The 14,883-nt window shown below is 40.0% G+C and overlaps 1 protein-coding gene across 1 annotated transcript; it reads left to right on the forward strand.

Moving 5' to 3' along the window:
* The first annotated feature begins 982 nt into the window (after positions 1–982).
* LOC117340400 (uncharacterized protein K02A2.6-like) lies at positions 983–5,008 on the forward strand. The gene has a single exon (XM_033902162.1). The coding sequence runs from the start codon at positions 983–985 to the stop codon at positions 5,006–5,008; it is 4,026 nt and encodes a 1,341-aa protein (XP_033758053.1).
* Positions 5,009–14,883: the final 9,875 nt, after the last annotated feature.

Here is a 14,883-nt window from a genome sequence, read left to right on the forward strand (position 1 = left end):
CCTTTAGTCCCACTTAGGTGTTTTATTTCGTCTGTATAGACCCTCGTTGTACACTAGCCAAAATTTCATACTTGACTCGGCGCCATATTGCTAACCATGTAGGTCGCGGTCGGCCTAATTACCCTAATCAGTGCGCAATGGAGCGAAAAGAAAAAAAATACAACATTTATTTTTATATATTTTACCGCTTATAATTCATAAATAATGAATTTTTAAATTGGATATAACAGGTTTTGGGAAATAATAAGCTTAGTTTTCTTATTTTAAACAATGTTAGACGAAAAACACAATAAATGATACGTGGTCTTTTCGGTCCATTGCGTTCCGATTCGGGTGGTTAGTCGTACTGTCACTTACAAAATGGCGGGTCAGCAGTACGAAATTTTGACTAGCGTAAAGCGAGGGTCTATACGGGCGGAATAAACCACCTAGATTTGACTAAATGGGTGTTCCAGGGTAAATAAATATCTCATTTATCCATATATGTAAGGTAGGTGTTATGTCACACCCGATTTTATTGTATATACACCAAACGGTGTCGGATAATTCCACGTTTTCATATAGTATTGCGCTCTGGCCCTACACCAGACATGGTAACAGGGCCAGAGAAAACTCGGGCTAGTTACACTGTAGTGCTTCTGTATTGCTGTGACCATGTACACACGTGGTTTAGGCCCATGTGGTTGTGTTTACAGCAGCAGCAAAGGCTGTTGTAGCCCCTCCTACTCCCTTATCGGCTTAATTGCTAACTGTAGTGTATGCGAGATCTTGGGTCAAGCATCCTTAATGGAGTGAGTTGCGTATATCATTCATGTTACGTAATATCCAATTACGCATGCGTACTGTGAATAAAAGAGACCACATGGTGATGGCGACCTTCAATGGTGTTTTCGTTTGTGTGTAGGATCAAATCCTGTTTACAGCACATAACGGTGCTACATTTTGGCGACGAGTGAACGATCGTGAGCCTACGTGATCAGGGATGGCGCAGGCAACCAGTTATTTGCCAGAATTAGGTGGAGTTGGAGTGTTTGACTGTTCAGACACAGCAGCAATCGGACCGCGTTGGAAAAGATGGCTGCGGGCTTTCGACTTGTACGCGGGAGGGAGAGGGGTGAAGGACCCTGCCCAGAAGAAGTCTCTGTTGTTGCATTGTTCGGGGCTTAGTGTACAGGACATCTTCTTTACCCTAACAGAAAGTACGGAGGGGGCTGACGTGTACGAGAAAACAGTGAGTACGCTCAATAAACATTTTACACCTGAAGTGAACATTCCCTATGAGAGACATTTGTTTAGAAGCATGTCGCAGAAAGCTGATGAAACTGTAGAACAATTTATAACACGTTTGAGACAGAAGGCGGAGACATGTGAGTTTGGTGATCTTAATGCTGTGAACGAACAGATTAGAGATCAGGTGAGTGAAAAGTGTTCTCAACATCACCTACGTCGCAAGTTACTGGAAAAGGGGAGAACTCTGACACTTGTACAGCTACGAGAAATCGCTAGGGCCATGGAGCAATCCGAGAGACAAGCACGGAACATAGAGGGGATAGAGGAAGTAAACAAGGTAGCATGGGGCGCCAAGGGGGCCAAAAGTAGAACTTTCTCTAGACCAAGGAAAGACAACCGGAAGTCTGGTAACACTAACAGTCACAGAGTAATAGGGCCATGTTATAACTGTGGTAGGGAAGGACACCTAGCCAAAGATGATAAGTGCCCAGCTAAAGGACAAAAGTGTCGGAAATGTCATGGAGTTGGACATTTTGAGGCAAGATGTAAGTCCAAGGGTCAGAAATCTACGGTTCGCCAAGTTTCGAGTGAGGGACCTGCAAATTATGCCTTTAGTGTACATGGTACTTCAGGTCAGACTCAAAACAGTATTGTCATTAATATTGGAGGGATCCAGATGGAGGCTATTATTGACTCTGGAGCCAGCTGTAACGTTATGAACAGGGGCACATGGGAAACACTTAAAAGACAGTCTATTAAGTGTACATCAAAGAAGAGTGACAAACACATTTTTGTGTATGGTAGCCAGACACCGATTCATGCGGTTGGATCATTTGTAGCCCGTATCGCATATAATGATAGATACGAGGACGGCGTGGAGTTTCTGGTTATAGAGGGAAGGGGCCAGACCCTTCTTGGTAAAGACACCTCAATAAAACTAGGGGTTCTGAGGTTGGGACCACTACCGTCACCTAATGAGAGACATGATATTAACAAAGTGTCTACAACTCTGGGGATCAAGGACGAGTTGATTACGAAGTATCCCAAGGCATTCCAGGGATTAGAAACTTTGAGGAATTTTGAACTTGAAATCTCACTTGACCCCGAGGTCAAACCTATTGCACAACCACTTAGGAGGGTGCCTTACAACCTGAGGGACAGACTTGAAAAGAAACTACTGGAACTTGAGGACTTGGACATAATTGAGCCAGTACGTGGACCCACATCTTGGGTTTCTCCGATCGTGGTGGTACCAAAAGGGGACACTGACATTAGATTGTGTGTAGATATGCGACAGGCCAACACGGCTGTCCTACGCGAACGATTCCCCATCCCCACTGTTGATGAGGTACTGCAAGACATGAACTGTAGCAAGGTTTTTAGCAAGATAGATATTAAGTGGGCCTACCACCAGATTATGTTAGCAGAGAAGTCTAGAGACATTACAACTTTTGTGACCCACAAGGGTTTGTATAGGTACAAAAGGTTGATGTTTGGGGTAAGTTGTGCGCCAGAAATGTTTCAAAAAGTTGTACAGCAAGTGTTGCAAGGTTGTGAGGGAGTTCAAAATATCATGGATGATGTTATTGTACATGGTAGTAGTCAAGATGAGCATGACCAGAGGCTGAGAGAAGCTGTGAGAGTCCTGAGTGAGTCGGGAATGACATTGAACAGTGACAAATGTGAATTTAATATGTCAAAACTTGTGTTCATGGGTCATGTATTATCTGAAAAGGGGATCGGTCCGTCCGAGGTCAAGGTCAAGGCCGTTCTTGATGCGCGTGAGCCGACTACTGCGAGCGAAGTACGAAGCTTCCTAGGTCTTGTGAATTACAGTGCTCGGTTTATTCCGGACTTAGCTACGATATCCGCTCCGTTACGGAAACTGACGAAAAAGGACGAAGAATTTGTCTGGGGGGCAGAACAACAGGTCGCGTTCAATGTTCTTAAGAAGTGCTTAGCACAGGCCGAGACGTTGGGTTACTTTGACAAGAATGCTAAGACACAGGTCATTACAGACGCAAGTCCAGTCGGTCTTGGGGCAGTGTTAGTGCAGGAATCTCAAAGCGGTGAATCTAGAGTAATTTGTTACGCAAGTAGGAGTTTGAGTGACACAGAGAAGCGCTATTCGCAGACTGAGAAAGAGGCGCTAGCTATTGTTTGGGCCTGCGAGAGGTTCCACGTTTACCTTTATGGTATGGAATTTGAGTTGTTAACAGATCACAAGCCGCTAGAATGTATCTATTCAACCAGGTCAAAACCCTGTGCGAGGATCGAGAGATGGGTCCTCCGGTTACAACCTTATCGTTATAGGGTGAGGTATATTCCAGGTTCGAGAAATATCGCAGATTCGCTGTCGCGACTTCTAAAGGTGTCAAAGGTATCGAACTCTAGTCATGAAGTCGGTGAAGAGTACATTAGGTTCGTTGCTAAGGAAGCGACTCCCGTTGCCATGACTACCCGTGAGGTCGAGCGTGAGTCGGAGAAAGATCCAGAACTTTCTGAAGTTCGGGAACATCTGTTAAACGGTCAGTGGCACAAAACTGAGCATACTGCTTACTTACCTGTTCGAAATGAGCTTAGTGCTATAGGAATGATAGTGCTTAGGGGAACCAGGTTAGTGGTTCCAAGGTCATTGAGAGAACGTGTTCTAGAACTAGCTCATGAAGGTCATCCTGGTATTGTCAGTATGAAACACAGACTCCGTAGCAAAGTTTGGTGGCCGGGGATTGACAATGAGGTTGAGAAATTTTGTCGGAAATGTTATGGTTGTCAGCTAGTTAGTCAACCGTGTAAACCGGAACCAATGAAACGTCGTGAGTTACCGTCATTACCATGGCAACATCTTGCGGCAGATTTATTAGGGCCGTTGCCAACCGGTGATTTCATCTTTGTTTTGGTGGACTATTATAGTAGGTGGTTTGAGGTAGAAGTAACAAAGACCACAACGTCTGAGAAAATTACACAAATTTTATCCAAGTTCTTTCTCACTCATGGATTGTCAGAATCCATTCAGACAGATAATGGTCCTCAGTTTATCAGCGAACATTTCAAAGTGTTCTGCAGTAGCCATGGGATTGAACACCGTCGGACAACTCCATTGTGGCCTCAGGCCAATGGTCAAGTGGAGCGTGAAAATCGGTCAATTATGAAGCGTGTCCGTATCGCACAAGCTGAAGGTCGATCATGGAAAGATGACCTCAATTCATACTTACTTATGTACCGTAGTACCCCACATAGCACAACTGGTATCAGTCCAGCTGAACTGTTGTACGGTAGGAAGTTGCGTACAAAACTTCCAGATCTCCATCATTATAGTACTGATGATATTAACACTGAGGTGAGAGATCGAGATACTGAGAAAAAGGAGAAAGGGAGGGCATATGCTGATGCCAAACGTGGAGCACGAGAGAGCGAAGTTCATGAGGGAGATCTAGTTCTTAGGAAACAAGATAGGCATGATAAGTTTTCTACTACATTTCACCCAGAGCCTTGTCAGGTTTTGAAGAAAACGGGTAATTCTGTAACACTAGATTCGGGTCACAAACGGAATGTTACTCATTTGAAAAAGTTTGTAGAAAATCCAGTACAACCACAGGAACCACAAAAGGAACCTGTTGTGGTACCGGAAATGGAACCACCTGTAGATACAGGCGGGGTGGTTCAAGCTGAGCTCGCTGAAGAACCAAAAGGTTCTATTCCACAGAGTGTAAATGAACGTCCTAGGCGTGAGCATAAGATGCCTACAAAGTTTGATGATTATCATGTGTACAAGTAATAACACTTGCTATTTGATGTTTTCATATGAGCTTTAATTTTGTTAAAAGTTTTGCAAAGTGTTGAATATCATATGCGCCAATGGAATTGATGAACTTTAATGCAGTTCTAGTTAAATGTGTTTCTACCTGGTGCTATACAATTTGAACTCTTAAAGCATCAGGTTGTTCTATAAATATGTTGAGAATTTCGATTTAAAATTTTGTTGTTGAATACTTCTGTTTTGAAAAAAAAGGAGGGATGTAGTGTATGCGAGATCTTGGGTCAAGCATCCTTAATGGAGTGAGTTGCGTATATCATTCATGTTACGTAATATCCAATTACGCATGCGTACTGTGAATAAAAGAGACCACATGGTGATGGCGACCTTCAATGGTGTTTTCGTTTGTGTGTAGGATCAAATCCTGTTTACAGCACATAACGGTGCTACACTAACCACCCGGTTTTTTATGTAGGTCATCCCCGGCCTTTAAATCTAACAACATCCCATAAGGGGTCACGTCAGGGTGACCTTTTGGATTAGCCAATCAATTTTCTACTTCCAGGATCTCGGGAGTGAATTTGTATGTCCGAATTAGCAAGACTAGAGTGCATAGCTTGCATAATATGTCAATTTGTTTCAAGTCATTTCGTCCCCCAAAGCGTATAGCTATATATATAGAGAGAGAGAAAAAATAATAGTAGTCCTTGTGGAAGAACGGGACGAAAACGTTAGATGTTGTCTGAGTCATTTTTTTAATTTTTCCATATATATATCTATATATCTGTGCCGAAATGGTTTACTTCAGATGCACTTTGTGACGAAATGTTGTGACGAAATGTTTTGCTTCGACGACATCGACAATTCGCCCTGAACTTGAAATACACGCAGCTCAAAGATTAAAGGCCAAGAACGACCTAGTTTAATATCCCACCGGACCTTAACTTGAAATACACGCACCTCAAAGATTAAAGGCCAAGAACGACCTAGTTTAATATCCCACCGGACAGCAATTAAGGAGGCGGAGCTTATCTGTAGCCTGGGTTGCTAGGCTGTTACTCACCCACCACATGGTCTAGAGCGGAGATGTAAACAAATCCAAATATCACTATACAAATAACTGAAGTCACGTTTATGCGTGTTGATTTGTCAATTATGTTCACAATTATATACACCAATACATATCACTTGGATAGTTAGTATAAAGTTAATAGTTGAACAATGCACCCACAAACCGTTTCCAACTGTTAGTTCTATAGTGATACACTGGTTCTGTATATACTTTCTTCTTCCTAATGTCTCCCTTGACAATGCCTCACTTTTGGCCTTTAGTTGAGCGTTCGCAGCTGTGAGGAAGGTTTTGGGTTCTGTCCCCTGGCCGAGACATACCGAAGTCTTTAAAAATAGTAGTTGCTACTCCTGCTTAGCGCTCAGCATAGTTGGAGTGTAACGACTGGTTCGCCCGTTGTCAGTATAATGTGACCGGGTGGGGTGTGCTGCTGGGTGTCTTCGGCAGTATGCTTCAGTGAGATAGGCCGGAACTTTTGCCGATTTATAGTGCTATCACAAGGAGACTTAACACGAACATACCGCAGCCTCCCAAAACACACATACGCACTCACCACACGCATACATGTCGCACGCACGGGAGGCCGTCCTTAAATGACCATAGCTGTTAATAGGACGTTAAACAAAATAAACCAAACCAAACCAAAATACCTCAAAAAATATGGTACCATAACAAAATCTGTCATATGTTTTTGTTAAACATGATTTTGAGGAAATTCTCCCTCTGAAGTGAAGGCTGCCAAAAATTTGTATAACCCTCCATTTTTCCAAGTTGTCTCCCTTTCATACCCCGTCCCCGGCCTTTAACAGAACGTGACCCATTATAGGATGTTGTTAGATGTTCATGTAACATAGTGGAATGACCATCTAGATTTTAATTAGATTACATAGGATTCATACAGAATCAAACCGTACACCAGAACAAATATGGTCAGAGGGAATGTTGATGGTGGATGCCCACATAAGGAACATAGAAATCGGCAATGACAATCTCAAGGGAAAGCTTTTGGATTAAGTTTCTCAGATGTTGAGTTAAGCGACAGTGACCGGGTCATTCAGCGAAGAGGTCATGTGATGACTAAACAGATCAAACAGAAGAAACATCGAGAGCTGCTAGTTTAGAAGAGAGATACAGACTTTGTGTTGATGCTTTTAATAGATTTGCATCATGACTCTTACAAACTTTAGGAATGACATGCTGTTTTGTGAATTTTGAAATTACCAGTGTTTAAGTCATATTTTAGAAATGTGCATATATATGTATAGCTGTAGTTGTGTGTATGAACTAAATAAGTATTATAACAAATGTTACAATTGCAACATGACGGGTTTCCAATGATGCTTAATGTACATGTACGTGATTTATTATAACAATTGGGTCTGACTGAAGTACATCAGCAATTAAAGCTAGGCGTCTTTGAAATCTTGAATTGCTTGTAACTGTACATGTGTTCCTAAATTAGTGATATGTTGTTTAGTACAATTATCCATAATTAAATATCATTATGCTTACTGTATGCGTCTTTTTATGCTTATTTATAAAAAAAAACATATCATGTGTCACTGCCACAAAAAAGGCTCTGATCATATACTGTAAAGGTACATTTATATTTTTCACTGACTCGGCCCTTCATCAATTCATCAATTTTATTTTCTTGATTATGATGTTCAAACAAAATCATGTATTTTACACTGGCATGACAAAACAGGAATATAATACATGTATATAATAGCCATGAAAAAGACTATGAAATAAGTTTCATTATGTTCATTTATACGATATCTATTATCTAGATTTCTAAGGTCCCTGCTCTACTGACTATTAATTATCCAATTGTTCTGAAACTTAGGGGGGGATATTGCCTTCAAATTTCAAATATCACATTATAAAAGCTATTTTCAGAGAGTGATATTCAGTTTCTGGACATTGTATTTTATTTTCATCTCAACAACGAACAGCTTTATCAAAGATCAAATGTTTTAAAGGGGTGTTTTACTGAAAGTTTAATTAGGGCATATCAACATGTGCCCTATAGTAATCACTGTCTATCTGTACACAAATTTTACTCCTGGCTATAACTTTGGTATTTATTGACCGATTTACATAAAACTTTGTTGAGACATTCAGTTTACAAACATGTTCACTCAGATAAAATTTGAAGTCAACAAGTTCACAGGTCAAGATCAAATTTTGCATCTTTCCACTGATGAACATTTTGTTATGACCTGAAAGTGAATTCCATTTAGGGCTAAGTACCTCAAAAGTGTCTGTTTCCATGCATCCTAAGAAACAAATCACCACGGGTAGGGAGTGCTTCCACATCATCTCTATATGGGTAGATGTGTCTTTGATGGTTGTGGAGGATATAATGTCTTTTCTAGTTCTTTTAATATGCCATTAAAAAATTAGTGTGGGGGTAAAAGAATCCAGTCCTGGACCCGGCATGGTGTACCATATATAGACTTTAATTTCAACCCAAATATCTACCAATTATTATATCGAGTATGATGAGCAATGACGTCTTTTACATTAATTTTTCATAATGTGTTTAACTATTAAATGAGATGTCAAAGAATTGCAGAAAAGAAAAGCATTTTTTTATAAATTGTATTGCTCTTGTCAACATTTGCATACATGTAACAATAAATACAACAACATGAAATACAACATTCACTGTCAAAAGAAACCCTTGCTAAAATAGGCAAAAAGTGCCAAAAACAGATTTGTTTATTGTGTTCATAATCCCTACAAAATGATATTTGAAATGCATGTATGAGAACTGTAAAATGCTTTCTGGGAAGGGGGGTTAAACTATTGAGTGGGAATTTACTCCATAGGGTTAACAACTCGAAGAACCTTACAAATGGTCCTACATTATGGTTAAAAATTGTATCAATAACAAGATGACCTGCATCACTCACCTGGATGTTTCAGTAATCATAGCAGTCATTTTTTAGTTACATTGCAATTACTTTTCTAAGGAATTATTTAATTACTTTTGCAACAGTTCCACTATTAAACCCACGCTATCGAGCCCCAAGGGACCAACACCCTTCATATATACAATGTTAGATCTCCTTTACCAATACTGCTCCTGACCAAATTTTATCATAATCTATTTAATCGTTCGGGATATAAAGGATTTCCCAGATTTTTCTCTAATGGGCTCCGGCCCCAGGAGAGACAAACCCTCCTTTGATACAATGTTTGATCCCCTATGTCTAATAAAACATGCTTTAGACCAAAAAAGACATGGCCTACTATTGATTACCACATTTGACAATACAATTTATGTTTGAATATCAGCAGATTAAAAATAGTTGGGTTTTTTGTATAAATCGGCAAAAGTTCCGGCCTATCACAAGGAGACTTAACACGAACATACCGCAGCCTCCCAAAACACACATACGCACTCACCACACGCATGCATGTCGCACGCACGGGAGGCCGTCCTTAAATGACCCTAGCTGTTAATAGGACGTTAAACAAAATAAACCAAACCAAACCAATTATTGTTTTTTTTTTACTTTAATGGTACAAAGAAATGCAATTTGTATCAAACAAAATAGTTTCTTATTTTCACTTCAATGAAATTACAAGTACACATACAGTTTAAATATATATAAATTATAATGCCAATATTGTTTTGCTCACAGGTAATGCAAATTGATTTGTCAACCACAGTTTTCATTGAAAATAAATAGTAACAGTGACATTGAGTCACCAAACAACCCAATAACTGAAATACGTCTCGAGATATTATGGTCCTAAAAAATTTGACGAAAATCTGCCAAAGAATAAAGCTGCTGACTATGCATTTCCTCAACCCTGTTAAACAAGTTTCAATGAAATCAATATGTTCTGTGCCATATACATGTAACTATATTACTATACAAAACAAATTGCTTTAGCATGAGGAACAGCTAGCTTAATCAAGGCATCATGATAAAAAAAAAGCCTATCAAGTCTTGAAAAAATCTTGCCCTTTATTTGAAGGGGAGACCAAATAATGGTAAAGTCTTAGAAATATGTAGAATGTTTTTGTATGTAATAGTAGCTTGGATAACTATGATCATCATCTAATTGGACACATTAGATAAACCTAAGGTTTTTCTAATACATAAACGGCTAACAACTTACTGGGGAAATTGATTATGTCATAAACATTCGGAATGAGTCGTCATTCCTTAGAATGCACAGAAATTCCCTCTTAAACTCCTGCAGTTTATTGTACTCCAGTGGAAGGTCTAAAACATTCCCATATGTCCTTCCAATTGGATGCCGCTGCAAACCATCTGCATGGTGGAATGTAACCGTTATACCTAAGGAAGGCATCACTGATGATGCAGTTACGAACTGAAGAAAACGGATAAGGTCTTCCTGACAGGACAGTGAATAGACAAAGTCCTTCAGGAAGTAAAATATCCTGTCTTCTTCAGGTCGCAACTCATGATCAGTCCTCAACAGATCAGCGACACGTGAGGGAGTTGGCTGAAGTCTGTCACACAGTGACACAAGACCTTCCTTTGCAATCGGATGAAAAAAAGACATCCAGATAAAGATCAGGAATGCCAGATCTCATCTGTCTGCAAAGGAAGGTCTACCAGTCACACACTGCTACGTTTAACACATGCTGTTGAAATGTGTTCCTTGTAGGTACCACATCCATGTTAAGCCTAGCAAACATGTCAATCAATTGGCTCGTCTCTACATGTGCCAAAAGAGTCGAGTCCCTTACTTGTCAATTTCCGCTCATGCGTTGTCAGTATAATGTGACTGGGTGGGATGTGCTGCTGGGTGTCTTCGGCAGTATGCTTCAGTGAGATAGCACTTTAAATCGTCAGAAGTTCCGGCCTACCACAAGGAGACATAACACGAACATACCGCAGCCTCCCAAAACACACTTACGCACTCTCCACACGCATACATGTCGCACGCACGGAAGGCCGTCCTTAAATGACCTTAGCTGTTAGAGGACGTTAAACAAAATAAACAAAACCAAACAAAACCACCACTATATCCCACTGTATACGACACTATAGTGCCCTGCAGGTAAGGTGTAAGAATTGTACCTGTTGCCCCAATTGCATGATCGTAAGAGGCGACTAAATTTGGGATCTTATCTTTTCTCTTTCTTCTTCCTAATGTCTCCCTTGACAATGCCTCACTTTTGGCCTTTAGTCGAGCGTTCGCCGCTGTGAGGAAGGCTTTGGATTATGTCCCCTAGCCGAGACATACCGAGTCTTTAAAAATGGTAGTTGCTACTCGCAGGAAGATTGATCCTATCTATACATTAGTTATGTGATATAAGACCATTTTTGAGAACATCATTTATGTTACCTGATGAAACTATGGCTTCAGGTACAGGCAAATTGACAAGAGGCGGGGATGAGGACACTGTAGCTGGCGAAGTCAAAGCACGTGGAGTACTCGGGAGATTTATAATCTGTTGATGTTTCAAAATTTTTCATTTTAGACTATGATAGTTGAAAAAGAAAAAAACATTGAAGACTTTCAGATACCAGGCTTATTAGCTGCTTTTATAGTTTTAAACAAGTTTTTCAGATTTTTAACCATCTTCAAAGGAAGCTGTCTTGACTATTATGCATCTCAAGGACCTAAATTGGATTGTATGAACAGAACTTCATAATCAAAATAAAATTCTATATTTAAAAAATAGGTTTAGTGTTGCTGAGATTTTTGTGCAGACAAAATAATCAAGGCATTAACAGTATATACTGAATGCAACGAGGAAATTGTCTATTACAATATCTGCTGTTAGAATTTCATCGAAAAACATTCAAACTTTTAAACTAACCTTCTAATTTTCTCTTTGTTGACAAAGTTGGCATGACGCAGTCCTCACCATCTACTTTTTCCTATATATCGATTTAAGAATAGTGCAAGTGAGAGAAAAATCTTTCAAATGAATTCGTCAAACAAACAAAAATTCTCCACATATATAAACACACATTATCACAAGTATATGTATGTAAGATTTTATCCTAGGTCAACAAAAATAAAGTTGGAAAAAATATGAATCCAACTCATAAAAAGGTTAATCATGATTTATTTATTTTGTGACATATAGTATACAAAGAAGTTCTTATCAATAGTTCTTATTTGGCAGTATATTATACCTCCTCTGATTCCTGGAGACTAAGAAACGATCCAGACATCATCTCTGCCCTTAGTCGCTAACGTTCCCGTTTGTTTTCAGCAGATTTGGCGATCTTTGCCGCCAGATTTAAAATTAACAAGGGCCCGTTGGAGGGCCACAACCTACGCCCGCCGTAATATTTGACACTTGGAAGGGGATAGTTTCACAGGTTGTAATGCTTTAAAATGAAATATCATTGTTGGGAAGTTGGAAGGAGATATTGATACACATAATGGTGTGAAGTCGAAACTGAAAGGCAACTTTAAATGATGAGATGTATATATGTTGCAAATATGGGAAACCTTGGTTTAGACACAACAACACAAAAATTAGTTCACATGTTTATATACAGAATATATACATTAAAAGAACCTCTTTGCAAAGAATCAGCTTCCTAATACCATTATTAAGTGAAGGTGAGCAATTATAAAATCATCAAAGGGGAATAACCCCGCAAGGGGCATGATTTTGGTATGCGGCACTCCGGCTCATCAAGATGCATATTTGTGTCAAGTATGGAGAGCCTGGGTCAAGTAGTATTGGAGTTGTGGTCCGGACAAGTAAGCATCAAAGGGGAATAACTCCACAAATACGAAACTTCAACGGAAGACAAGTTGAAACATATATATATATATATTAGCCAAGTGAAGTGTAAATCATTTAATTGAAGTCACAACTTGATTGTGACTGGTTTTCGCCGTGTTATGGTAATGAGTGATGAAATGATGCAGGTGTGGGCAAAGGGGAAATAACTCCAAATATCCATGATTACCATCTCTTAGGAACTCTTGTGTAATAAAGTTAAAAATAGGTTGCTGAATAAAAAAATGGAAGATGGACAGACATGGTGTCGTTGCCTCTCCACTTAATTCCCAAGTACATCACCACAACATGATGGAGAATCCTAACTTTGACCAACTTCAGCACGAGTTGTTACATGATCCATTTTTAGCTCACCTGGCCCGAAGGGCCGGTGAGCTTATGCCATGGCGCAGCGTCCGTCGTCCGGCGTCCGTCGTCCGTCGTCCGTCGTCCGTCAACTTTTTCTTTAAATTGCTACTAGTCCTAAAGTATTGAATGGATTTTCACAAAATTTGGTCAGGAACATCCTTGGGGGAAGGGGAACAGAGTTTGTATAAATTTTTACTCTGAACCCCCAGGGGCCTGAGGGGCGGGGCCAAATAGGGTTAATAGGGTTACTTTTTTAAATCGCTACTAGTCATAAAGTTATTAATGAATTTGGACCAAATTTAGTCAGGAACATCCTTGGCAGAAAGGGAACAGAGTTTGTATAAATTTTTACACTGAACCCCCAGGGGCCTGAGGGGCGGGGCCAAATAGGGGAAATAGGGTTACTCCTTTAAATCGCTATTAGTCATCAAGTTAAGAATGAATTTGAACCAAATTTGGTCAGGAATATCCTTGGCAGAAGGGGAACAGAGTTTGTATAAATTTTTACTCTGAACCCCCAGGGGCCTGAGGGGCGGGGTCAAATAGGGGAAATAGGGTTAATCCTTTAAATCGCTACTAGTCATAAAGTTATGAATGAATTTGGACCAAATTTGGTCAGGAACATCCTTGGTAGAAGGGGAACAGAGTTTGTATAAAGTTTTACACTGAACCCCCAGGGGCCTGAGGGGCGGGGCCAAATATGGGAAATAGGGTTACTCCTTTAAATCGCTACTAGTCATAAAGTTATGAACGAATTTGAACCAAATTTGGTCAGGAACATCCTTGGCAGAAAGGGAACAGAGTTTGTATCAATTTTTACTCTGAACTCCCAGGGGCCTGAGGGGCGGGGCCAAATAGGGGAAACAGGGTTACTTTTTTAAATCGCTACTAGTCATAAAGTTAAAAATGATTTTGAACCAAATTTGGTCAGGAACATCCTTGGCAGAAGGGGAACAGAGTTTGTATAAATTTTTACTCGGAACCCCCAGGGGCCTGAGGGGCGGGGCCAAATAGGGGAAACAGGGTTACTTTTTTAAATCGCTACTAGTCATAAAGTTAAAAATGATTTTGAACCAAATTTGGTCAGGAACATCCTTGGCAGAAGGGGAACAGAGTTTGTATAAATTTTTACTCGGAACCCCCAGGGGCCTGAGGGGCGGGGTCAAATAGGGGAAATAAGGTTAATCCTTTAAATCGCTACTAGTCATAAAGTTATGAATGAATTTAAACCAAATTTGGTCAGGAACATCCTTGGCAGAAGGGGAACAGAGTTTGTATAAATTTTTACTCTGAACCCCCAGGAGCCTGAGGGGCGGGGCCAAACAGGGGAGATAGGGTTAATCCTTTAAGTCGCTACTAGTCATAAAGTTATAAATGATTTTGAACCAAATTTGGTCAGGAACATCCTTGGCAGAAGAGGAACAGAGTTTGTATAAATTTTTACTTTAAACCCCCAGGGGCCTGAGGGGCGGGTCAAATAGGAGAAATAGGGTTACTGCTTTAAATTGCTACTAGTCATAAAGTTATGAATGAATTTGAAATAAATTTGGTCAGGAACATCCTTGGTAGAAGGGGAACATAGTTTGCATAAATATTTACTTTTAACCCCCAGGGGCCTGAGGGGCAGGGCCAAATGGGGATAATAGGGTAATTTTTTTAAATCGCTACTAGTCATAAAGTTACGAATGAATTTGAACCAAATTTGGTCAGGAACAT

The sequence above is a fragment of the Pecten maximus genome, chromosome 13 (genome assembly GCF_902652985.1).
Source record: "Pecten maximus chromosome 13, xPecMax1.1, whole genome shotgun sequence".
Taxonomy (NCBI): domain Eukaryota; kingdom Metazoa; phylum Mollusca; class Bivalvia; order Pectinida; family Pectinidae; genus Pecten; species Pecten maximus.

What these genes read in the sequence shown, in the direction of transcription:
- LOC117340400 (XM_033902162.1), top strand. Translation starts at nt 983, where the DNA reads ATGGCGCAGGCAACCAGTTATTTGCCAGAATTAGGTGGAGTTGGAGTG.